The sequence below is a fragment of the Mus musculus genome, chromosome 10 (genome assembly GCF_000001635.26).
Source record: "Mus musculus strain C57BL/6J chromosome 10, GRCm38.p6 C57BL/6J".
Taxonomy (NCBI): Eukaryota; Metazoa; Chordata; class Mammalia; order Rodentia; family Muridae; genus Mus; species Mus musculus.
This window is the reverse complement of record NC_000076.6, coordinates 14,451,381-14,478,753: the sequence shown is the minus strand read 5'-3', so window position 1 is coordinate 14,478,753 and position 27,373 is coordinate 14,451,381. Positions and strand designations below refer to the sequence as shown.

General features: G+C 39.1%; 1 protein-coding gene across 8 annotated transcripts in view, besides 1 other annotated feature; it reads left to right on the top strand.

The window, feature by feature from the left end:
* Adgrg6 (adhesion G protein-coupled receptor G6) overlaps window positions 1-27,373 on the top strand; it is a 143,141-nt gene that overhangs the window by 66,970 nt on the left and 48,798 nt on the right. For 5 of the 8 annotated variants that reach the window (XM_006512679.4, XM_006512678.4, XM_017313881.2 and 2 more), the window contains exons 3-6: window positions 9,650-9,991; window positions 10,998-11,621; window positions 20,606-20,674; window positions 22,533-22,616. In XM_006512679.4, coding sequence (XP_006512742.1) covers window positions 9,650-9,991; window positions 10,998-11,621; window positions 20,606-20,674; window positions 22,533-22,616 — 1,119 coding nt within the window. The remainder of the gene's footprint in view (window positions 1-9,649; window positions 9,992-10,997; window positions 11,622-20,605; window positions 20,675-22,532; window positions 22,617-27,373) is intronic. The other 3 variants (XM_030245001.1, XM_006512681.4, NM_001002268.3) reach the window with 1 other exon arrangement.
* Window positions 14,192-15,090: an enhancer, noted in NCBI's record as "VISTA enhancer mm116". NCBI's record gives its function as "enhancer in: limb[5/5] | other[4/5]" and the evidence as "EXISTENCE:transgenic organism evidence [ECO:0001131][PMID:17130149]".

Sequence of the window (27,373 nt, the reverse complement as noted above, 5' to 3'; positions counted from 1 at the left end):
TGTCTCAGGTAGCTTTGTATTCATGTAAATGAGTGAAAATTTAAAACACTTACAATTATGGCTAAACAAAACTCTGGGGATTTTTACTTTCCCATAATTAAACCTGTTTTCTTTTCTCGTTTGCTGAATTTGTTGGTGAGGCAAGGCTTGTAAAAAAAAAATCCCGTAACCTCTAACCTCATTCATTTTTTTGGTTGTCTGTGTCTGTTGTCTGTTTCTCCCTACTTTGCTCACAGGATTTCAGCTGAACTAATCTCTTCCCATCCTTGGATGATCCAGCTTCCGTCTTACCTGTAGGCAGGCAGTCACCCTTGCTAACCGCGCCGACCAGACCTTTTCTGTTTCTCTCCTGACTTCCTCTCTGCAGGCTTCCCATCTAAACCACATGTTGTCCTCTGCTATTTGCTTCTCTCTTAGACATATTTCCTTCCTTCTGTCCTTAATCCCCTTCTCGCCTTTCATCTCTCGCTTTTTTCTCTCTGTTTCTCTTCTTAGTCATCTTTTGCAGTTTTTTTGTTTTGTTTTTGTTTTTGTTTTTGTTTTTGTTTTGTTTCTCTGCAACACTCGGAATTGACTTTAGGGCCTTACAAGTGCTCGGGAAATGGTCTGCTGCCCCTGGTCTACACCACAACCTGTTTTTTTTTTTTCCTGCATGCTTCTCTGTGTACCATGTGTGTGCAGGGCCTACAGTAGCCAGACACTGGAGTTACAGATCATTGTAAGCCACCATGCAGATATGGGAATTGAACCAAGGCCCTCTGGAAGAGCAACGAGTGCTCATAATTGCTGAGCCATCTCTTCAGCCCCCTGATCATGGCACTGTCTCTACAAAATTTATACATAGTCTATTGTACTCAGCTATTTGTTCTGCTACAGTTTCTGTTTCTATCATCTATCTATCTATCTATCTATCTATCTATCTATCTATCTATCTATCTATCTGCATTTCTAATAATTTGTATATCCCATACAGTCAGGGATGCTATCTTTTTTTTTAAAAACAAACTGTTCCCTTTTTAAAATATTCATTATTTATTTTATGTATGTGAGTACACTGTCAGTGTCTTCAGACACATCAGAAGAGGGCATCAGATCCCATTACAGATGGTTGTGAGCCACCATGTGGTTGCACTCAGGACCTGAATTGAACTCAGGACCCCTGGAAGAGCTTTTAACCTCTGAGCCATCTCTCCAGCCCCTGCTGTCTTATACAATATTTTATTTTTAGAACCTGGGACTGTGCAGACACACAGAAGTTTCAGAAGTCTTTATTGAGTGAGTGGGTGGATGTAGTGGATTGGAAGTATGAACAGGGCAGAAAAGAAGTGCTGTGTATGGTATTCACTTGTCACTTAGAGATGATAATACTTTAAAACTTACACTTGAATTTTGATAGGCCTTTCTGGTACTGATATGTAAGATGGCTTGGAGGTGGCAAGGGTATTGGATAACTGTGAGGCCACATGCTGAACTTATTCCTGGAGAGAAAAGAGAAGAAACTTATAATGGAAGGAAATTAGATGAAGGGGTGGATTTGATATACATAAATAGAACAAATGATGAGATTTTTGAAACCTTGGAGAAGAAAGAAAGAAGAGATACACAGAGTCTTAGCCCGTATCTAATATCTTTCATGCTATGAACACTATCAGAGAGGATGTGGACCATTGTGGAATGGTGTTTGGATTGTTGGGCCTGAGGGATATCCAAGGAAAAGTATCTAGCCGACATCTGCAAGCAAGAATGAGTATGTATGCTGCTAGCATCTGAACACTGAGGAAGCCTTGACTCAGAATTGGTCATCTAGGGAGAATGAGTACAGAGGGGCGTGCTCATTGGGATGTTGGCTGCAGACACATTTGGCTGCAATGGCATCGAATGTCTGCAACTAAAGTGTATCTACCTCTCACATCCACACTACTGTCATCTGTTCTTCCTATATCTGTGCCCACATCCCCTCCCTCATCCCCACCCCCTCTCCTTTCTTTACCCATCAGCTTCATTCTCTAACAAAGTGAATGTCCTGTGTCTCTATCTCGCTTTCCTCAGAAAGAAAATCCAACTGAGGAAGTCTGTGATTTGGTTCCCAGCAGGTCAGGGTCCACCCCTGGAGGCAAGCTGTACAAATACCATCATTAGTGTTGCAGAGGAAACAGACACTTTCAAGAGAAGCTTTGTGCCTGGAGAATGTCATCAACTGTGGTACAAGGGGTGGAGCTCTGTCCTGGAGGGAAGGAAACAAGCCATAGACTTAGCTGGATCAGCTAGTATCTTTCTTTCCAGAATTTGAAGCTAGAGGTACAGGTCATTCATTCAAGAGTCTGATGAGATATGTCTTGGTGGACTTAACTGTAGATATTCCCCACATTAGTGAGAAGAGCTGTTGTTTAGTCCGTGGTAAGACCTTATGTCTACTTTCACTGTGCAGTGCTAGGTGTTTTCTTTTTCTGTTGGTTTCTTTTTCAATTACACTTTTGAAATTATAATATAACCACGACATTTCCCCCTTCCCATTCCTCCCTCAAACCTTCCCATATGCCTGTTTGCACTTTCCTTCAAATTTATACTTCTTTTTAGCTTTTTTATTATTACATGCATACATGCATATACATATATGTAAAATATATACATACAAATATATTTTTCCACTGTCTCTTCTGCAATATCCTCTGAGCTTTACATGTATTTTATAGATTTCTTTTGTTTCCAGAGGAAGTATGGCTTGTGCTATTATTTAAAGGAACACATCTTCGAATTGCTTGAAAATCTTAACCTGAAAGTTTTGTTTAGGCCAGAGATGATGCTACCTCTGATGGCCTGAGGACCACAATATGGTAAGGCAGTAAAATGAAGCATAGTAGGGAAGTCTGAGGAAGTAGGACAAGATGGTAGAAGTGAAACTCGAGCAGCCTGGTAAGGATGCTCTTGGAGGCATCCATATTATAAAGCATGTGAGAAGCCTCAGTCTGAATAATTGTCATGAGTCAACACATCCTCTTCAGTAATATGTTAGCAGTGGATGTGTTAGATGGTAAGAAAGTCCTTGACTTGATTAATCTAGAGTTGTGCATTTGTAGCCTATGAATATGAACAAGGAAAAAAACATACCTAGTGCTAAGCAGTAGATTAAGTAATATAGCATGCAGTTCATGTTGTTTCAAGTTATCTATTTCATGAGAGACAGGAAAGGCTCACCCACTGCTTGAAGGAGAAGGGTTTCCCATGAAAAATGAACATGAGTGTGCTTGTGTATATAGTGTCTAATCCTCTTTCAAGGGATCGAAAGTACCTCTCCAGAGCAAGCATGCCAGTGGGGCTTAGAACCGTTCACTTGCTTAATGAAGTATTATCCCTTGCAGTTGAGTATGGAATGTTCTCTTGACGTGATGATCAAGGAAAGACAGGGTTGGCAGTTGAAACATGAATGGTATTACAGAAGAGCAAGCTGTGTTTGCGGTTGGGATGCATGGGCATACGTTGAGAGACTGAGAACGTTATCAACCTGAAGGCAGCCCATTAGCATCTTTCGGTTCCCTATCTTGTTAGGTTTCTCCTTGTGTCAGACCTAACTGGGCCGATCCAAATAAATAATTTCCTTTTGAACTCATGCCAAAGTCATCGTGACAACTTCCTCTGAATGCTGCTTCCAAAAAGATTTGGAGATTGAATAATCACAAGAGGAAATGAAACAGTCATCTGGTTAACTTTGGAGGGACTGGTGGTGAGGACTGATGTCGTAAGGCTGTGGGAGTGAAGTGGGAAATGAGAATGGCCACTGTCAGCCTGTGGTGCCAGAGGCCTTCCCTGATATGGAAAGGCTCTCTCTGAAAGCAGAGCTTAAGGAGAATGGGGAGATGGGGCTGTGTCCCTCGCCATGTCTGTCTGTCACATTAACACAGAGATGTCACAGCCAGATTGCCTTTTAGATTCCTTCCCAGCCTGAAAATGTGCAAGGTCATCAGAAATGGGCTAAATACATGTTCTGATGAAGTTGCCCATTCTGGATGTCATCAGCCACACAGGTCATGTCAGCATCTGACATGTTATTTACATTTCATTGATGTTACTTCCATCTGGCAGCTGTTGCCTTGAGCTGCAGGAACAAGTGACTCTCCTGACCCTTTAGTGATGACACTGGCCCCAGAATTCTCAGCTGTTGACTTTAGGGCTAATTTTTAGAAACTATCAGAGCTACTAGATATTTTAAACTTTCAAAACATCAAATGAGCTCTGAACTCCTTACAGCCTGACATATCACCATATATATTGCAGACAACTGAAAGTAATGAATGAAACATGTAACCCAAGTTACATCTTTCTGGAGGTGGATTTTACCAGCTACCTTCTCAAGTTGCTCGCTACAGCTATCCAAGAACTCAAATAAAAATATTTAAGTGTATTCCTTCTGTTTGCTTTGTTGTTGCTGCTGCTTTTGAAATACGGTCTCATGGAGCATTCGTGGGTTTAGAACTTTCTACATAGCTAAGGCTGGCTTAGAACTTTTGATTCTTCTGCTTTTTGCTCTCAAATGCCAGGGTTACACTTGTATCTGACACTTGGGTTTTGTTGCCCATTTAGCACAGTATAGAAAAAAAAATAGATCTTTAAAAAATCAGCTACAAATGATTTCTTATTTGCTTTATTTAGCAATTGGGCATCCAAAGTTCCCATCTGGGAAACCTTTAAAGGATATGCACTCCGGATTTCAGAGTGTAAGAATCAAAATTTCTCAAATTAAAAAGAAAATTAAACCATTGGCGTAATGTTCAGGTACTGGGGAGATGGGTAAGAGCAACTGATGCTCTTGCAGAGGCCAGGGTTGTATTCCCAGCATCCATATAGTTGTTCACAGCCATCCCTAACTGCAGTTCCTGGGGATCCAACACTCTCATCTGTTTTCCACAGGCACCAGACACATACACGGTGCACGTAAACACATGCAGCAAAGCGTTCACACACAAGACAATACGAATAAATTTAATTTAAAAAAATTAAAGGCATCAAGTCTAGATGCAAGTGCTATTTGAAGAAAGCTTTGACATACAGGTTTCCTGGAGTTTATTTAAGATTAACTGAAAAATAGGCCTTTGTAAGGTACAAACAAGCTAGAGCTAGACATTTATTTACACACACACACACACACACACGCACACACTAGCTAAGTTTGAGCTTCGGTTTGTTACTATTTACATTACCTGAAAACGTTTTCTGGTGCTAAGTGGAGCTGAGAACACTTTACTGTATATATTTTTGAGAATGCAGTGAGTCAGAGACTTTTACTTGGGTAGATTTTAAGGAGACATAGTAACCATGATTTTACTGAAGCCCAACTTAATGCCTACTTCAGTGGCCAACTTTTTAAGAAGCCTTTTCTATAAGAGAGTAAATTTATTTCTTACATACGTATGTGTAGATGGTGTGTGTGTGTGTGTGTAATGTATGCTTGGGTATGCATATGTATGTAGGAGAGCACTCACTGGTGTATATGTTAAGGACAGAAGCTAATGTTGGCAGTTTCCCTCTATCAGCTTTCCAGTTTGTAATATCTTTCATGGAACCCAAATCTTGCCATTTTAGCTAGATTTACTTGCCAATGTGGCCCATGATTCACCTGTCTCTAGGCCCTGAGCTCTTGAGTCCCAGATATATGCCACTGTACCTAGATTTTACATGGATGCTAAGGATCTGAGCTTAGGTCTCCATGTTCAGAGAGCAATCACTTTATCCACTGAGCTATCTACCCAGCCACAAATCATTTTCTTCTTACTTATTTTAATTTTATTTTATTATTTTATTTTTACATCCCAACCACAATTTCCCTCTTCCCTCTCTTCTCATTCCCCCAATCTTCTCTTCCCCACCCTATTCACTTCTCCTCCATTTCTCTTCAGAAAAGGGCCAGCCTCCTTTGACAAATTCATTTCTTAACGGAATGGCTCATAGTATAGAAGCCAACTAACATTTGATTAGTCCATAGTCAAATGCATACCAATAAAGTCAAATGCAACTTTCTAACATTTCAAATGAATTTCTGAAAACATACTCAATTTAGGCAATAGCACTACTTATTGGAACTTTCCCATTGATAGCTTCTCTCCTCATGGCCCTCTTTGCCCTGTGTCTTTCTATTGCCTGAATCTTTCTATTGAGTTTTTTTTTCCCATGAAAGACTCTAGGCTCACATTCAGAATAATTGGTAAATTTTGATTGTACTGCATATTAGCGCTGTAACTAAAGTTAAGCATGTTGGAGAATCTCTGTTAGTGATATTTGTTTTAGCCAAAGATGGAGGTGGGAGTAACTCCCACTGTTTTTATAATGCTGAGTGAGAAATATATAGCAAAGGCCATTTATAGTGAAGTAGTTTGTGACTTTAATGAATGCTTTGCTATCATTCCTGATGTGGCATTGCCTTCATTAAGATAATGGCTCTAGCACTCTGGAAATTCTATCTGGCCACTGTAGTTTGGTCATATGAAAGAATGCTTTAACATAATTTTAATTCCCTTTATTGCTTTCTTACTTGTCTCTTTTCCCAACAACTGCCTGAGGGATAAAGAATCTACAAGGTTGGTGCTCTTTTAACTCATTTAAATTACTGATGCACAGATTTTGTTCTGTAGTAAGGAGCAGAGATAGACAACACTTAAATATTAGCCCTGAATGTCTTGTACAAGTCTCAAGATGCTCCCATATTAACCCATGTCATCCTCCCAACAGCCTAGAAAGGGGTACAAGTTCCTTATTATCCCTGGTGCAAAGGAGGTAAAACTGAGGCACAAAACTTGGTTAAGGGCCAACAGGACATTTCAGTGCATAAAAGTGTTTGCTATGCAAGCCTGAGGACCTGAATTCAAGCCCCACATCACAGAGTGGAAGGGGAATAATGTGGTAAATGGATATAGAAAGTGCGGTGTATTACTTGTGTATTAGATATAGGGAAATGTAGTTCACCTTAGATAAACGATACCCCATCTGTATGCTCACATAGCATGAAATTGATGGGTTTGGTTTTGTTTGTTTAAAATCTTCCATTTTTCCTTTTCTTGTTTTAACTCTGGTGTCTCTTACTGTGTATAAATTATAGGCTAGGATGACTTCTTTCTCTTTTGAACTGAGGATTCAGGAAAAGAAAGGAAACTTATCTGAAAGTCTCAATCATTTCAGTCTCAGGCCATGCATGAATTAGTTACAAGAAAGAACCCCAAACCCTATCCAGAGACGTGCTACAACCCATGTATTCCTCACCCACTTTTTGGGCTTACAATTCATTTGTCTTGGTTTTGCACAACGTTGTAGTCATTCTTTAATTCACACACATTTCTGTTCATTTAAGCTATTCTTTTGTGTCTTTACAAATGTGATCACTAGCATCTTGTGTGTCAGGCGCACCCTGGAGTGTTTCCAGCAGCCTGGCTAACATAGTAAGTAGCCTTTGTTTGTGGAATTTACAGACCAATGAGAGAAGACAGACAGCAAATAATTCCACGAGTAGAAGTAACACAACCTCCCTGGGTAGTGCTATGAAGACCGACATGGAACATGATGCTCTGGGGGTAGATAAGAAAAGGCTTTGGCAGACATTTGACAATCATAGTTTGTATTCTTCTTTCTGTCTTTGATCCTGTCCAAGTTGTCATTGACTCTGGGAGAACAGAGAAAGAGTTACCAGATGGGGAATAGAGCTGGCCAAATGGTATGACCCAAGCTAGTCCCCGGGAATGACAACAGGGAGAAGGAAGCTAACTTCAGCAGGCTAATACCTCTCAGCCTTTGAGTGTATCACTGTGGCAAAGAAGATTAAATGATGTGTGTAATAGCTGTCACTCTCAAGAATGGCTATTGCTTTGTCAGTCATTCAGCTCCACCCAGTAAACACTGAAGTATTATTAATTGAAGCTTTGTGTGTTGTTTTTCTAGAAACTTGTTTGTTTAGAGTGTTGTGCACACAATATTGTTACCATTATTTGTACAAAATTTTTAAAGCATGAATATTAACTGAAGACACACTGATAAATGGGAACATAGGAGACCTTGTTTTTCATCCAATCTGATGTCCAGGGCATAGTTCAGAATAACAAAAAAGATCCTTAATGTTCTTTTACTAAAAATGCGATAGTGGCATTCACCTGTTAATCCGACAAGACTGTCTCACAAAAACTCCTTCAGTTAACATTGATTTGGAGCTCTCCTGGTACATTGAGACTACAGAGGTGTGCAAAGGAGACATAGCCCTTGGCTTATGGAACTGATAGTTCAACGGCAGAGAATAAAATTTCATTTACAATGGGCTTTCCTTTTGCTGTGTCCATCGACCAAATTGTTGCTGTCCTAGACTGCTTATGGCATGTGCCATAACTTTCGAAGGATTTCTGTTTAAACATCACCTTTGAAGAACAAGAATGTTTCATTACCATACTTTAGATCTTTCCCTTGCTTTACTATTTTTTTCCACCTTTGTCCCCATTTGAGTGACACTGTTGCTGTGTGTGTTTACTGTTGCTGTGATCAAATACCCTGACCAAAGCAACATGGAGGAGAATGGGTTTCTTTTAGCTCACAGTTCTGGGTTATAGTCCATTACCACAGGGAAGTCACAATAGTGAGGGATTGAGACAGCTGGTTCCATTGTGTCCAGAGTTACGAAGCAGAGAGGCACGGCCTAATGCATGCACGCTTCTCCTCAGCTCTCTTTCTCCACTCTTACAGATAATTCAGGATCTCCTGTCTAGGGAATGGAGCCCCCCACAATGGATGGGCCTTTCCACCTCAACTAACATAACAAGCCCACAGACTATTCTGGTCTAGAAAGTCCTGCACTGGGATTCTGATTCTATGGGATTCTGCATTGTGTCAAGTTAACAAAACTATCACACCACTTTTCAATATATTATTGTTCTCTTTAGGTCTAAGCCTGAATTGTTAATATTCCATATAATGTTTTGCTTCTTGTTATATTCTGTATAGAACAAATTTTATTATATAATAGATAATAAATATTTGCTGAATTTATGAGTAAACAAGATCATATGAATGCATAATTATCAACCACAATAAACAAAAGGGAAAGTTATAAAAGTTGTTTGAATTTGAAAAAAATGCTAAAATATAAGTTGTCTAATTTTCATCTCTGCTTTGCCCCCCTGCCTTATATTTCAACATTCATTTCCCAAGGTACATGTATATATGTGTGATTTTGTATGTGTGTGTGTGTATACATATATCCATGGTTTGTAACATTGAGCTCTCCCTGTATGGTTTTATAGACTCTCTGAAGTAGAGCTCCTTATCACACCCAGTAAGCTTTTGTGAGATCTCCTGATGGGTGTCAAGCCCTGCATACTCTTTAGAATCATCTGTCATGTGTGGGTACCTGCAGGGCCCCTGTGCATCTTGCATGAGAGAGCTCCTCTGTCCTTCCCTGGGTTCTCACAACCTCAAGTTTTGCTCTCTAAGATTTTGTATTTATCATTACCTTTTGGAAAGTCCTTGGCATTTCTTTTTCTCCTTGAGGTGCTTTCATTTACACTTAATGTTTATGTATCTTTTGACAGTTACTGCTTGATGCCCCCCAGGAAGTAGGATTGTTGCTTTATTATACATAATCTGATCCCAGCCCTTCTCTCTCTCTTTCTTTAATGGCCAACAGTGTGCGGATGTGGCAGCTGCAGACTTGTCCTGTCCAATCCTTCCGGTACCTTTACGTCTCCGTGTTACCCTAATGACTACCCTAATACCCAGTCTTGTTCGTGGACCCTCCGAGCCCCTGCCGGCTACATCATTCAGATAACGTTCAATGACTTCGACATTGAAGAAGCTCCCAACTGTATCTATGACTCATTGTCCCTCGATAATGGAGAGAGCCAGACAAAATTCTGTGGAGCGACTGCCAAGGGCCTGTCATTTAACTCCAGCGTGAATGAGATGCATGTGTCCTTTTCAAGTGACTTTAGTATCCAGAAGAAAGGTTTCAACGCCAGCTACATCAGAGGTATGTAAACCACAGGCAGAGCCAACCTTCTGCTTCCATTTAAGATGTGCTGCAGTAAACACCAGGGCTGGAGAACAGAATTAGGCTCTTTTATGCGAATGGTCAGGATCAGGATTTAAGGGTGAAAAATCTATTAATAGTTTCTGAGAATCCTCATTACCAAACTAAAACTACTAGATCCAAATCCTAGTTTCTTCAGAACTGAATTCTAGACTGTCTGTCTGCATAACATTTATTTTATTTTATTTTCATATTTGTATTCTCTTAATTTTGTTTTTAGCTGAGGTCTTCTTTTTTAGCTGTGACTGGTTTAGAACTTGCTAAGTAGATCAGGTTAACCTTGAACTCACAGAGCTGATGGCCTTTGCTTTCCAAGTATGTCACATGACCAGCTCTGCTTTAAAAAGTCCACTGGTAATAATGAAGACTTGTAATTTTAATATCACCTCAGCATAAGCTTTAAACATCTCTATTTAGAAATTATTTTATTTTAGACATATACGATGCTTCCCTTAAAATAAATTTACTAGAAGACAAACAGAAATTTAATGTGTAAGAAAAAGGGAGGAGTACAAAAATACTGAATGAATGAGATTTGCCTGGAAATATTTGAGAGAGTCAAAGGTAAATATTAGTGAAAAGGAAAGCTAGTTTGTGCTCAGAAACTATTTAAGAAATATCATATTTTTAAAATACAAAATATACAAATGAAATCACTCTGAAATTAGCCTCTTCCTAATTTGGTAATTTTGTTTCTTAATTTTTAATGTTTGTGTAAAGAAATTAAAAACAAATACAAACATGGTTGTCCCTGGGTGGGATTGCCTATTGTTATTTTTGGTGTAAGACCATTTGTAAAAGATAGGTAGAGAAAAGGGATAGCAATGACTCACAGATTAAGTAAAAAATTAATTGGAAGAATGTGGTAGAATTCTGAGAGAAACTTAACATCTTGCTTCTTGGCTCATGTTCTAGAATTATGTTAAGTTTTTATGCTTCCTCCTAGTTGCTGTGTCCTTGAGGAATCAAAAGGTCATTTTGCCCCAGACATTAGATGCTTACCAGGTATCAGTTGCAAAAAGCATCTCCATTCCTGAACTCAAAGCTTTCACGCTCTGTTTTGAAGCCTCCAAAGTTGGCAATGAAGGTGGTGACTGGACAGCTTTCTCCTACTCAGACGAGTCCCTTACACAGCTGCTCAGTCTTGAAAAGGCCAGTAATGGCTACTTCCTGTCCATCTCTGGCTCAAGATGCTTGTTGAACAATGCGTTACCTGTGAAGGACAAAGAGGACATCTTCACAGAAAACTTGGAGCAGCTCTGTCTTGTGTGGAATAATTCTTGGGGCTCCATTGGTATAAATTTCAAAAAGAACTATGAAACAGTTCCATGTGATTCCACCATCAGTGCTGTCGTACCCGGGGATGGGACATTGCTGTTGGGCTCCGACAGAGATGAGGTCGCCTCTCTAAGGGGCAGCATCTATAACTTTCGACTTTGGAATTTTACCATGGATCTGAAAGCCCTCTCCAACCTCAGCTGTAGTGTGTCTGGGAATGTCATAGACTGGCACAATGACTTTTGGAGCATCTCAACCCAAGCTCTGAAAGCCGAGGGCAACCTGAGCTGTGGTAAGACTTAATGTTCTTCATGGTCTTAGCGTTGTTTGGTGAAAATGCCCATTGTTAAGAAATCATATATCCTAGGCTGGAGAGATGGCTCAGCCATTTAAAAGCTAGGCTCACAACGAAAAATGTAAGAAATTATATATGCATGTTTGTATGTCGACTCCTACACAGAGCTCCTTTAGCATCAGAAAACCTTATCAGTTCATAGCATGCATATGATGATGAACCATGCTTACTTAGTGAAAGTGGGTTTTCCATTTTTTATTAGGTATTTATTTCATTTACATTTCCAATGCTATCCCAAAAGTACCCCACATGCTTCGCCACCCACTCCCACTTTTTGGCCCTGGCGTTCCCCTGTACTGGGGCATATAAAGTTTGCAAGTCCAATGGGCCTCTCTTTCCAGTGATGGCTGACCAGGCCATCTTTTCATACATATGCAGCTAGAGTCAAGAGCTCCGGGGTACTGGTTAGTTCATATTGTTGTTCCACCTATAGGGTTGCAGATGCCCCCAGCTCCTTGGGTACTTTCTCTAGCTCCTCCATCGGGGGCCCTGTGATGCATCCATTAGCTGACTGTGAGCATCCGCTTCTGTGTTTGCTAGGCCCCAGCATAGTCTCACAAGAGACAGCCATATCTGGGTCCTTTCAGCAAACGCTTGCTAGTGTATGCAGTGGTGTCAGCGTTGGGTTTTCCATTTTTAAGAATTCCCCAGGTGAGCTTATCACTGACCAGTCTAAATGAATAAACAAAAGATGAAACCCCTGGCACTAGACTTGAAAAACAAGAAACTAATATGTAAGTTGTAATCTTTTCCTGACCAAAATGCTACCCTAATATACCGATCCTTACGATTCTGGAACAGAATTTCAGTTGCATTACCTAAATCAGCAGTCACTGTGTAGGACAGTGTTTATTCAGTGAGAGTCCCTTTCTATTTTATAGAAATTTTGCATTAATCTAGAATTATGAATTTTTTTCATTGGCCTTTTATCACTATTTGACAGCAAACATTGGTGGTTCATTTCAAAAATTCTTCTCTCCCAGTTGTTTCTAGGAGACTTCAATTGTGGCAACATTGGAAATAGCTGAATGCAAATTATTTAGGAAAATAATTAATATTGAAGTAGCCTTCTATTCAGTATTCTTTATGTCATACAAGTTAATTCTAGAAATCGTGTTTTATTATAGCACTGATTTAAACACCCACAAAAAATGGTTCTGTTATCAATTTAAAATGTGACAACATGGGTTCTTAGGTGCTAGTGTCATATGTTTTAGTTAAAGAGAGAGACCTGCAACTCAAAAGAATTTCTATGTAACATTGGAGAAAATCCTCTACACCAGGGTGTGTCAAAAGTGGGAGAGTTCGTGGGAGACAAATTGCTTTATGAATAAAGTTTTATAGGAACACAACTAGGCCCATAGATCTATGTACTTTAAGCGGCTGTGATTATAACAACAGGGCCAAATTGTCTGAGAGTGACAGACATAGCATGCTCCACCATCTTAAAATAAAATCAGTTCCTGCAACTCTTGATGTTTATTGTCAATAGTCATGAGTAAAAACGTGAGCCCCCAAACTAGCAAAGAATCCTAAGAGTGGCTGGAGCAGCAGTAGGGAAGACACTGGAGAGGAGGTAAAGCCCACGGAGGCGGGAGGCGGAGATATACCTTCATGTGCTTGCCACCTGCATTTCTTACCCACGATGCTTCTCAATGGTGACTTTGTTTTCAACACTCAAAAATTAGATTCCACATAAAATGAATGATTTGATGTTCTTGGCAAATGCAAATGCTAGGCTAGTGTTTCTGCATGGATACCACAGCTAGAGCAAAGTGGTAGCTCTTTCCTTTGAAGAGGTTTTAGAGTTCACCTCAGCGTTCATCACATTTGTAACCCCAACCCCCCAGCCCTGTTGGCTTTTCCTCTTTAGGCTTTCTGTCTGACCCTGGTTAGCATTTAAACTGGAAGACCTCAACTGAGACCACTCTTTTTGCTTTAATTAGTGAGGAAAATAAAGCATATAATTGATCAGTTGTTGAAGTGGCTAGTTTGCTTAACACACTCTTCATCACTATATCCCTGGCAATGTCACCTTTGAAAGCACTTTTTAATTAGTTAATACTATTTAATTGACAAAACTGCATGTTGTGTAGGTATAAATTGTGAAGTGACTAATTCAAGCTAGTACATCCTACTTAGTCATATATTTATAGTGAGAAAAATCTAAATCTTTATCAATTCTCTTTTAGTGTTTTGCATTCAAGGAAAAGAACACGGGTACTGGTTACACTGTTAGTCCTTTCTGGGCAAATTCAAGCCCATACTACATCATTTTTAACTGCAACTGTTATGCAGTATAGTAGATTCTCTAATCTCATTACACCTAGAATTGTACCCTTTGGTTGATAATCTCTAGTCCCTTTGACCCACCTTCTGCCCTCAAGGCCATGTGAATCACAATTGTACTTTATTTCTATGATTTCAACTTCTTGGGATTCCACACATAAGTGAGACCATGCGTTCCTTCTATTTTCTTAAACACTGCCTCTGGGTTAAAACACCACCTCATCCTAAAGCCCGAAGATTATTGGAACTTATCAAATGAGTGCTCACATATCTTAGTCATCTACAAAGTAAGTCCACAAAATGATGTCATCATAAGACAGCACACTCTTACAGACTCAATGCAGTCGATTCTCATTAACTTTATAGCAGCTATCGCAACATCCCATGGTGACACTACCCCCAACCTCCAGCTGTGTGCATCCAGATGTCTTTTTTTTTTTTCTTTTACCCAGATGTCTTACTACTGTGCCTGTCAGGAGGATTGATGGCAGAAGGAAATGCCTGCTGCTTAATCATCAACCCCAGGCTGAAAAATCTAAGTCACTTATTAACGGACAGGAAATACCTGTATCAGATTGTATCTTGGCCTTGTTGGTTAAGCAAAACTTCAGTAATCAAGAAAAATAAAGGGTGTTCTGTTAACATTTTAACCTCCTTTTTTTCCCCCCAGAAAACATTGTGATTGCTGTTTAAGGGTCAACATAATTCCCTAAGCTTTCAGTGAGTACAGTAACCAATGGGAAAGTGCAGTCTCATTCCTTACATTCCAGAAGACTGGCAAAGTCTGCCAAGTATTGACTATTCTAGTATCCACTTGTGGTAGAAAAAGAATATGTTTTCCATCTGTGTGTTGCTGGATAAATTACAAAAAGAGAAAGTAAGGGGCTGAGACAGATCACATTGAGTATATAACTGCGCTGTCATCTGTCACACATTAAATATAAAACTAATGTCCTCAATAACTGTTTCAACAGTTTTATCATCATGCTATTTTTGCTTTCCTATACTTTTCTAAGTATTTTTGGACTGTCTCTGAATTTAATTTTTTAAAGCTGGTTTGTCTTTTTTTTTTAAATCAGTCAATCTTGTCTGTTCTTTTGTGATGCAAGCGTTGCATTATCAATAGTTCTTTTGAAACCTTAGACATCTTTATTTTTCCTAGAACAGTTTTCACATATACCCAGTTTTATGACCTTCAGGCACAGGCCATTTCCTTTTCTGACCCTTTAATTATAGGTACAAGTATCTGCGTGTTATGATTACGGGGTAGACACTGGAGACTGCCCTTTGCTTTTCACAGAGAACAGACAGTGCTCTCTCTGCTGGTTTTATTTATTCAACTGATTACTGCTCTTTCCTGAGGAGTGGTATAGTATAATTCAGTGAACAGTCTGAGTTCAAGCAAATTGCATGTATTTATCCAGCAGTTCGTAGGCACTTTCCTATCTTAGTCACTGTGGATGTAGAGATAAGAGATGGTTGTAAGTATTCTGTCAGTACTCTTTCCTAGAAATTTATGGATTTTTTCAATGGACTTTAGTTCTCATCTCTAAATTTCTGCTTCTGATCCCTAACTCCCCAATTCCCACCCTTTCATCATTAACTAAATAATACACTATAATCCTGACTTACAGAGCTCTAAAATTCGATTACTGGTCCTTAGTTTCATGTACAACTAATTACTGAGTTCACCATTGGTAGATTATTAGATCATTTTTAACTGAAATTATAATTGCTTTATCATGACAAGCACATTACTCTTTGAGGGGGCTCAAATTCATGAAGAACATAGGTGATCTTCAGAAATAATTGTATATACAAAATAATAATAAAACAGTTATAAAATAGGACTGGAGAAATGTCAAAGGACCTGAGTTGGAATCATAGAACCCACCTAAAAAGACTATAATTATTTACCTGTAATCCTAACAGTGGGCAGTCAGGGGAAGGGTCTCTGGGGTACACTAACTTCTAGGCTGTGTAGTAAAATCATTGAGTTCTATGTTGAATCGGAGAGTCTGCATCAAAAGATAACATGGAAGGCAATTGAGGTTCTCCACATACATGTACACATCCATTTACATGTAAATATACTCATACAAACCTACATATACACATCCATCATAATACAAAAAAGAAAAATGTAAAATAAAAAATCATAAAATAATTTAGTATATTGACTTATGAGAAATTATAAAATTCATCTTAGTAACATGAACAAAGAGAAACTTGGAAAACATTTCTTTCTGATTTTCTACCACTAACTGAACTATGATTAAAATTACTAAGAGGATATGTGCTAAACTGCTGGCTACACATCAGTCCATTTTAGCACACCCTGTATAATAATAGTGTGGCTGGGAGGAGAGTAGAAAGAGTAGAAGCCCAAAGACTTAGAGGGTTTTTTTTTTTTTTTGTAATGTTGGATTGTTTGTTTGATTGTTTGTTTTTTAACCAACTGCCTGTTTCCTCTTTTGAGACAGGATCCCTGACTGTTGCTGCTCTGAAATTCCCTGGGTACCAATGATAAGTTTGGTGTGATCCTCCTATCCCACCTCCCAAGTGCTAGGATGTGTGCAGCCATGCCTGTCCAAACTAGTGGGACTAGAACTCAAGGTTTCATGGGTTCTAGGCAGGGACTCTACCCACTGAGCTGTATCCCCAGTCCTAACTTCCCATTTCCAAGATTTCTTTACTTTAACGCATAACATGTGACTCTAAATTTTTCTGTTAGCTAACAAGCTTTAACTACTTTTGGGTAGACTCAAAGGCCAGAGCAAGAATACACACTGAGATACTGTACTGCTGATTAATGATAGGTCATTATCCCAAAGGAGAGTTTCTCTCTTTTTCAGTCTTCCAACTTGTAAATCTGTAAGTGTTGCCATCTCATCTAGGCTCCCACCAGTTACCTAAGAACAGCCAGGTGTGCCTGACTCACTATAAAAGGGGCTGCTTGCCCTCTCCTCAATCTTTTGCTCTCTTCTCTTGCTCTTGCTCCCTTACCCTCTTCCCTGTCTCTCCCCATTTCCCTCTCCCCCTCCCCCCATGGTGGCCTCTACTCCTCTAACCACCCCCTCTTGGCCTTTCTCTGTCTCTACTACCTCCTCAAATCCTGATCCCCTTCCCCTAAATAAACTCCATTCTATGCTGCTATACCATTATATGGCTGGTCCCTCAGGGGGAAGGGATGCCTCAGCATGGGCCCACAGAGGCACCCCCTTCCCCCAGACCATACCGAGTCTCCACCAAACATAGCCCTGGCTTCATTTTCTTTTTAGAAAACACAATAGTAAGCCTAGAAAACTGGGCAAAGAAAGTACAGCTGAGTATCAAATGAAAAGTTTGTGTATGTTGCAGGCATATTTCCTTATTTATCTGAGATGGTGTCTCGCTGTGTTCTCCAGACTAGCCTTGAACTCCTGGGCTCACATGCTCCATCTTCTTTAACCTCCCAGGCAGCTGAGATGACAACAGCACTTCAGCAAACCCCAGCAGTGTTCTATGTATCTGTTTATGTAGTCCCACATATTTATAACGAAAGAGTGTAATTTCCTTCTAATTAATTAGGTCATTTGCTTTTGTGCCATTTTCACTTAAAATAATTCAAATGTAATTTCTATTGCTCCAGGAGACCATAATACAATGGTATCTATTCAGTATTTATACAATGCTAGCAATTTGATAAACTTGGCCTTCCTCTAGAGAGAGCAACTAATTAAAATATTCAGAAGTGAATGTTTACAGTTTTAGCCGAAAGGAAGCCCCAGATTGAAATGTATACAATGAAGCTGATAAAATGGTCAAGATCTTGTTTTAAATCATGGCTCTTCTGACATTCTCCGTCCTGTCACCTCTGAGCTCTTGGACAGACATACTGCAGTGGACATGGAGTTAGCCTAAGAACTCTTTTCCCACAACCTTGTCCCTTATCTTTCTTTGTCTTGGAGAGATACCGTATCAGCTCTGAAGCCTCCAAGGAGCCCTGGACTGCCAGCATTGTGTGTAATCTGAGAACTACAGCAACCTCATGCAAGGCTCTCCACAGTGTTGTGTTACAAAGCCTAGAGTCACTGGAGTCTGATAGGCTCCTTAGTTTTCTAGAAGTCCTGTCTAAAACATGAATGAAGGCCTGTAGAATTGAAGTCCTGGAAAGAATGGCCATGTGCAACGGGCAGCAAGCTCCCAAGATAAGGTTCTCCCTCTCTGCAGCCTCCCTCCATTTTGCCACATCTCACGCCTTTCCCAGGGTACACTCTGGCTTAGGTTTTCAGTCTTCACAACCCCCCTTCCCTATCTCTGCTTCCTTGCACAAGCATGCTTCCTCCTGTGGCATTAACTCTCCAAATCTCTGCAGTCTGAGTTTCATTGTTCCCACGAGACTGACCCTGGTTCCAGTAGGGCGCAGTTAAAGGTCTTTTCAGTCTTTATCACTTCAGCCTCTCAGTTCCACTCATTGCTACCACACCCTCCATTCAATGTTCTTTACTAGAGTTCTGTGAAGCCACCTTGACAAGGGGCTGTCTTTATCTCCCCAGATCTCTGCCCTGGAAACTTAACTGCGGCCATAGCTGAAGTCTGATTCAATTCTCTTCTCAAACCCATACTCCGGAGAACACAACCCCTTCAGTATCTCTTGTTGACTGGTGCCCTTACAGAAACAGTTTCTCATGTGTGCATTAGAGATGTCCAACGGGCAAATGACTTCCCTTGCCAGACACAACAGAAGATAATTCCCCTCTCGCTATTTCCTTTCTCCACTTATGAGGTCATCACGCCCAGTTTCTCAAGTTGGAAACCTGCAAATTACTCTTCCCTTTCTCTTCCTCTTTCCAATTCGTCACCAAATCTTACACAGTCTGTCTTCACCATTTCTTGTGCCCATTCATTTCTGTCTCTCTTTTTGATACTCAGGATGTCAAGCCCGAATAATAATAATAAATTAATAATTAATAATAATAATTAATATTCTTTTGCCTTCTTGTACCCTGCCCCCACATCAAAAAATTGTTTTTCAAATGATAGTCTATAGTTTTACCAGGTGCCCCTCCATTTATTTCAATTGCTTTTTTTAAAAAAAGAGTTCACTTAGCTGTCATTCATAACGCATTCAGTAACTTGTGTAGCGAAGCTTGAGCGTGCATTCCTACCGTGTATGGGATTCCACACTAGGGGAAAGACTCAGTCCTGCTGTTGTCTACTAGACAGTCTTCCACAGGCTGCACTGATATACATCTGGCTATGCCCACACATTTCTGTAATTACTACAGCGGTGCCAAGTGTGTACATTCCGGGACCTCTTCAGTGCCTCCTAGGCACATGTTTCAGAAATCCTGTCCAGTTGCCTCGGCGCTCTCGCAACCTCAGTACCTGAGTGCTGATCTCCTGCTCACTCTTCTCATCCAACTTCCATCATGGCTTCCAGCGGGCCACCACCAGCACTGAAGCCCTTCCCTAGACATTAGGCATATGTTACAGAAAGGTCAGCTTACACTGGTGCCTCTCTGACAGTTGACATGGCAGCAGGAATTTTTCTGCCCGCCATTACTCAGAAACTGTAGATACAGTGTCTGTGTTTGTTGCAGGAACCTATGAAGTAGTTTCTTGCCAGTAAATGTCACATGACAGACCTGCCTGTAGGGTTGGCCTTTTCTGATGTGCCACAGTCCTTTCCATGAGCCTGAGACATCTGAGAAAGAGGAAACCATACCTTCCTAGATGCCATTAAACTGTTGACATGTTTTCTGCTTGTGTATCTGCCACTTACCTAATTAGACATTCTCTGTGAGCTCACGCGCCCGCTTTGTCTTCAAATAGTATTCCCATGAGAAAGTTGGGAACATGTTTAAACATTAGAATGAATTCACCACTACACTAGTACTCTACACCACTATATGTATATGTATATATATATATATATATATATATATATATATATATATATATATATATTGGTGTATTATATATGTATGTATGCATAATGTAAATATTTGAGTCTTTATTCAACTGACATATTATTTGCACTAAGTTTAGCCCATAACCATGACAGCAAGATTTAATGCCACAAAGAGCATCTAATATTTCTATTAGAATATCAGTTTAGTGCCTATTTCCTGTTGAGGAGGCATCAGAGAAAGCTTGAAATCACACAAAACAAGACTGACTGGAAATCCTGGAAAGACACTTGTGGAATTAGAGTTTGTATAATTGTGTTTATATGCAAAAATCAGCATTTCATGAGTAATTCAAAATATCCAAGTTCTGTTTTGAAGTGAACCCTGAATGTTCATATTATTTTATTTACATGAATTGCTACTTGAGTTTCATAGTTCATTATTCAAAAAAATCCCCAAATGTTTTACATAAACTTTAAGGGATAATCATGCTTTTTTATTTCAGGTACATATGGCTGAAGCCCAAGAGTTTGAGGGCAATTTGAATTCTTCAATTTTGCATTTAAGGAAAGTCAGGCACAGCCACCATAAAAGACAGTTTCCTGTGGGTGCAGTTGTGGCAGTAGACTCTCTGAAGGCTTTTTCTGCTTTATCAATTACATGATTGACAATATTTTCCTTTTGGTTTATATCAGCAAATCACAAGCTAAATTTGCATATGTTTCTGTGTCGATCAAGGTTCCTACCTGATCCAGCTTCCTGCAGCAGAGCTGACAAACTGTTCAGAACTGGGGACTCTCTGTCAAGGTAGGGAGCCGACATCATCCCTCAACCCCTTTTCCTGTTCTTAATTCATGCTGTTTGGGAGGTTTCACTGTTTTGTATCTTAATGTTTCACTGTTTTGTATCTTAATGTTCATCTGAAAAGCCAGAAACAGCAAAACAGAATTTCTGGATGTATTTTGGTTGTGTTGCACAAATAATGTGCTATCAGGACATTTGGCCATGTTGGCCACATTTCCATAAAGCATGGGTTTTCTAAATGTGAATGGCACTCAACAACAGTTCATTTCGCCTCGCCCCATGTTTCTTCTCATGATTACTGTGAGCACCTTGGATATGCAGTTATACAGTATTTTGAAGCAGTACTCATATTCATAAATTGCGGGGAATGAATATTGAATATTTAGAAAATATCTGAAGATGAGGTCATGAGGCACTTCATGTTATATTATATATCTTAAATCTTAAGATAAATATAGTTACATTAAGTTCATGTTAATATTAACTGTGTTAATTATTTTGATCCTTAATGACTGTATTTTGAATAAAATTGCTTTATGTACTAAGTGGTTGCATGCTAATAACATAGAGTTACACATGTGTGTAATATATAACATATATTACATTATATTAATATATAATAATATAAATGTGCTGCCTTAAATGTATCATTTTGCCATCTAATACTTTGTGACCCATTTTCATCCATTGTCATGTTGCATATTACATGCCTGTATAAACTGCAACACCTTCTGTGTTCCACATGAAACTCATGGGAATGCTTTTCCATATATGGTGGCTTGGTTAAGAGGATCATGGCACAAAGGTGACAGGTTAGAAGTGATTTCAAGCCAGATAGAGCAAGGAGTAAACTCATTATTTTTTGGATTTTCCGTCTAAGATACATGAAAAATATTACCAATCAATTCTCCATGTTAATTGAGTGTTTTTTCTTTCCATGAACTTTGTGTAATTATGAAGTAGTTATATAAAATAGAGCAGAAGATCTTTGATGTGAAGGCTTCAAAAACCTTAATTTATTTCTTATTATTTTAATAAAAGTATCTAAGCACTCATTCCTTGTTTTATACCTTGTTTTTTCCTTAATGAATAAAAAAAGCATTTTCATAATGCATTTGCATTAAGATGATCACAGTTTTTCACAATTAACAAAACCATCAAAGTCATTTCCATTCTTAAATTTTTTTATTCTCAAATGGAAACTATTTTGCCAGCTGTGGTGGCTCGTGCCTTTATTCCAGCACTCTGGAGGCAGAGGTAGGAAGATTTCTATAAATTCAAGGCCCGTCTGGTCTACAAAATGAGTTTCAGGACAGCCAGGGCTACACAGAGAAACCCTGTCTCAAAAAACAAAGACAAGAACAAACAAACAAAAGAAATAAAGAAAAGAAAATTATTGTAGCATTATTGTAGCTACATACATTTTACCTCAAAGAGTTTGGCATTTTCTTTGGTGCCTTTAGAAGGTAATTTTCTAGATCATTTCTTCATTATTTTATACTTCATTTATTATTTTTTATTTTCTTAATTAATTATTAAAATTATGATTTTATTATTTTTATTTTATTAGTTATTTTTGGCAGTTTATTTCTCTAGTATTTGTATATTAGTGAAGGGCTGACTCAGTAAATGTCTGAGGTTGATCTATGCAGAGTGCCTGCTTTTGAACTTGCTTTAAGCTGATTCTTCATGTTCCACAGAAAGTCTTGCTTCTTTTTTTTTGCATTTAGTTTATTGTATTAGTAGCATGAAGTAGTTTTGACTCTCCTGTGCATCTTCATAAACTAGCTGTAGATTGCTTATCCATATTAACTGTTTTATGCTCCTTGTAAAATTGCATCTCTCTCATCTTTATTACCAGCTACTGTAAGCCCTCCTTCTACTCCACCACCCACTGTCACCACTAATATCCCCGTTACTAACAGAGTCCATAAACAAAAGAATGGTAAGATTCATTTGGTAAGATACTATGTGTGATATGTCTGGAGTATGTAAAATTGTATCCTGAGAGTGGGAATGTAGAATGTTCCAGCAAACCCCTATGACTGGCAACACTTGGTTCAGTTGTGCATGTGAAGACTAGAAAAGCAATCATCACCTCTGGTCCCAACTGAACCAATGGCTCTGAGGACTTCTTCACACTGAGACTAAAAGTTGGGTAATGGTGGTGGTGGCGCACGTCTTTAATCCCAGGACTCGGGAGCAGAGGTAGGCAGATCGCTCTGAGTTCGAAGACAGCCTGGTCTACAGAGTGAGTCCTGGACAACCAGGAGTACACAGAGAAACCCTGTCTCAAAACTATCCCCCAACCCCAAAAAGGAAAGAAAAAGTCATTTAATTGAAAGGAATTAATTTTCATTTTAATAGGTCTGAGAGAAAAAGAAGTGCACTTCTTTATATAGTGTTTTTGTCAAATTGTTACAATTGAGAAACTTTCTGTTTGCTTGAGAAACAGATTTCTCTGTGTATCCCAGAGGGCAACACAGAGAGGCTGGACAGTATCAAGGGTACCACCCAAGGAAGCAGATTTTAAAAGAATGTTATGATATGTTAGAGACCCGAGACTTGGCATTTAATTTTTCATGGAAGTCAGCTTTGCACTTAAGCCCTCACAGCATTTATACCAGTGGTCATGGCAACAGGTTGTACCTTTTAATCACTTCTTGATGAACACTGGTTAGCATGCGTTTTCAGTAAGTCACCAAGGGTTTGTTTGTTTTTTTTATTGGGGTGGGGGGGCTGTGCTTAACTCCAGGGTTCCACGCGTTAGGCAAGTGCCCGCCTCTGAGTTCCACTTGGAGCCCCAATTTTTGAAAGACAAAATTGCAAGTAATTTCCAGTATAGACTGCCCTTTTTTCTCCATTTGTATTTTTCTGTTGGTGCTAACCATACTTTTAAAAGGTGGCAGTTACATCTTTTAAGAAACCAGTAGAGAAAAAGCCAGGTGTCTTTATAGTTCTGCTGCACATACAGATCACATGCATAGCCATGTGCAATTTGAAGTTAGTGGTTTCAGTTTCTTCTGACAAAGACGAATTCCAATCAAGAGACTGCCTTCAACACAGTAATATTCTCAAATATGAGATACTAGAGGCAAAGGAGTTTTATAAAACCCAGTCCTTTAGCATGTAAGGTCAAAACATCTGTAATATAGCACCAGGGTTCCAAAACCCAGGAAAAATAAAATAAACCTACATACTTCACTTTTATTTTCCACTTAGGGCTTCAGGGGTTACATCAACTTCCTCAGTAAGGACATTTACATTGGAAGTATGGAATAGTTTGCATGTAACATAGATATAAATTTCATTAGGGCTATAAAGACATCGAATCAAGGAAGTGTTTGTGGTTATTCTGCTAGCTACACCACGGAGATTTATGGTACTAGCTCCACGTCCCCCAAGCAAGCAGTAATAGCAGCTCCACTTTCCAGTGCATATTTCACATGGACTCCTGCCAGCAGATGGGAATATTATAATTCTAACTAAGTATTTCCCTCTTTGTATGAACACACAAAGAGCCTCTGTGGCACTCACCCTCCAGAACTGATACATCCATTGCTGCCCAAGAACGTTGACATGACTGCTTCAGAGCCCTTGACTTTGTGCATTGGAGCTGTATTCATTTGATCGTACAGTTTCTGACACTCTTGAAGAGAGCCTTGTTCGGGCCATCCTTCTCTGCGTCATAACCTTCACTGAAGTTGCAACAAAGCAGGCAGATATTAGAGTCACTTAAAATGGCCTATAGTGACCACACTCGTAAAGAAGAATCTAATTCAGATGACTGTTGTGGTTAACATATAATTTTAATAGTAAAAATGTGGGGTTCCAAATACTTTTTTTTTTACCATCTTAGCAATTTAATCATATACTTGAACCATGTGCTTCTCTTACATCGGCCATCCACTCCTTTCTCTGTATTTATATGGAATTTCATTCTTCTCTAATGGTGCTCTCACTTCAGAAGTGAAAACTTAAAGGAGGTGCGGGGACACAGTGCTCCACAGCTATCTGATATATTCCACTGAACTTCTGGGGGCTTACAGCCTGACACCGTCATTATTTTCCTAAAAAGGGAGAAGCAACCAAAATGCTCCAGGCAAAAGCTATTCACATAAATTTTCCCTCTGTTCTAATTTAAAGTAATTGGGGATAGATTATTTTTTCTATGTAAATAAATCACATTTATGTCAAGTCTCAGACCCTCTAATGTCATCCACATATTATCAACATCTCTTTATTCTTTGAGAAACTGCTACAGTAAACATTCTCAGGCTTTCCATCTGATAGATTCGAAAATCATACTTTTCCATGACTGGGAAGATGAGTGAGACAACTGTCAAACTTACCTCACCCAGCCCTTTTAACTCTGAGTTATCAGAATCTTCCTGAGTTCATCAATTATAATCTACCAGTGTAGGGAGAGAGGGAGACAGACAGACAGAGAGAGAGAGAGAGAGAGAGAGAGAGAGAGAGAGAGAGAGAGAGAGCACTAGACCACTTGACAATCAAATAGTCTAATTCACTCTGCCAACCAAATTGCTGCTAATTGTCATGTTCCTACTTGTATTTGCAAAGCTCCTTTCAAGATTTTAAATAAAATTTGCACCCAATTTCTAGTATTAAGCCAAGAGAGTTTGGTCCAATTTTTATAGATAGTCTAGGTATTTCCACAAATAATGAATCTTTGCCCCATCTCCTTGACCTTCTTGCAAAATGCTGCTGGCATGCTGATTACTCTCAAATGATGCTGTTTGTGATTGAACCAGCACCAATCCTACTGACCTGCAACTCAACTAAGGGGTCAATCCCACCTGTCCTCATTCTTCTGAAACTCCAGTTCACAAGTGCTAGTTCCAATGTTCCTTCCCACTTCTCACGAGTGTTCAGCCAGTCAAATCACAAATTCGCTTATAGGACATTTGTGGGCATCCACCGGTCATTACATCACAGATGTATACAGAAGTTGGGCCTACGAGGCTCTGCAGATTGCCATTTGTAGTATAAATGCAGCTGCATAATTGCCTCCTTGTCAGTTTGGAAGAATTGTCTGAACTCTAAAGTAACATGTGAGTTGGATTTCCGCTTTGTCTTTTCAAATAAATACATTTCATTTCATCACTTCAACCCTATATTTTGTAGCTTTAATGATGATTTTCATGCTCCTCAAGAAAGTTGGATGGTTCCACGGAGAGAGGCCTACAGTAGTGAGCACTACTTTAATGCCATATCTATCTGCAATAGCTCTTTGAACTTTTATATAGCTAGAAGAGTTACTGACTGGAAAGTAGATAGATATCTACTTATTTAGTCTGCTTCTTCCTTTTTAAAAAATTCTATCATAGGCTCAATTTAAGTCACGTGGATGCATGAAGATGTGCAGTTGGCCTTGATACTAGAATACCATGCCAGTTTTCTATCTGTAGGCAGTGCCTTGCTGCTTTGATAACATCAGGGAGGCTGTTTGTGTTTCTTAATAGAGTTTTCCCTAGTGACAATGTTTAAACAAATTAATTTTTCGAAAACCACCCTCCCCGTCACCAGACCGCCAGTAGAGACTCCACATTCTTTGGTTCTTTCGGTGCCTTTTAAATGTAGCATACAATTTACCCACTGAATACATAACTCAAAAAAGTTTTAAATAAGTAACGAGTAAGCCCCACTGAGTTTCTAGCTAAATTTCTACTTCTGAGGTTTCCAAGCAGAGAATACTTGATAATTAATCATAACACAAAAGAATCTGAAATACGGACAATAGTTTATTTGGAATGCTAATCTATTTGTATCTCTCCTAAGCACTAAGTTTTTCTGAGGCTGAAGGTTTCATTTTATAGAATCAATGAACTGAAAAAGAGTGGAGCAGGAAACGTTTAAAATGGAAAAAAAACTGCGCTAAATATTTGGATGCTTCTATAAATTTTCAGAAATGTCAGTGGTTAAAATATTGGCATTTTTACTGCTTTGTAATCTTTTCAATGTAAGGGAAAAATAATTAGTTATATTTAGTACTCCATCTAGTGGTAGCCTTTAGATACTCTTCAGGGATCTGCCACTGTTAGAGACTATCTGTTGGATGCTGGCACACATGGCCTTCTGCAGCTTGAATAGCCTCCGAGGCACTCAGCAGGTCCATGTTTTGATGAGATGAGACCTACTATGTAGGTTTTTATAAAATTTGCCTTATTACCATCGCTTTTTACATGTGTTGTAAATAGTTGCCATTTGGAACATGCTCTGAGGAAAATAAAATTCAAGATTACTAAAGCTGTAGGAGTTTTAGATACTGACATAACCTCGTCTGTATAAATTAAGCTCACCAATCTCCGAACTTATTTTTCCATATTTGCAGAGCTGCATGAGAAGATAAAAATACCTATTGTTTCACATGAGACTTACAGGACTGGGATTTGCATTTTTTTCTATAGCTGGGACTTTCCAGAAACACAATTTTATCTATTTTTGTTCTGCTTCCCCCAAATTTTCATTGAATGGATTGCTCAGCATTAATTATATACTTCCAGATATTTCATAATTTTTACTTAAGACTTACCTAAAAACATGGAGAAAGATGGATAATAATGATAGACACTAATTTCCCCCTTCTCTTTAACTTCTATTTTAAAAGGATGCCCCCTGACCCCCCCATTGGCTACTTTGAGTTAAGTGCCTTGTGGCACACAACTAGCTGCTGTAGATTCC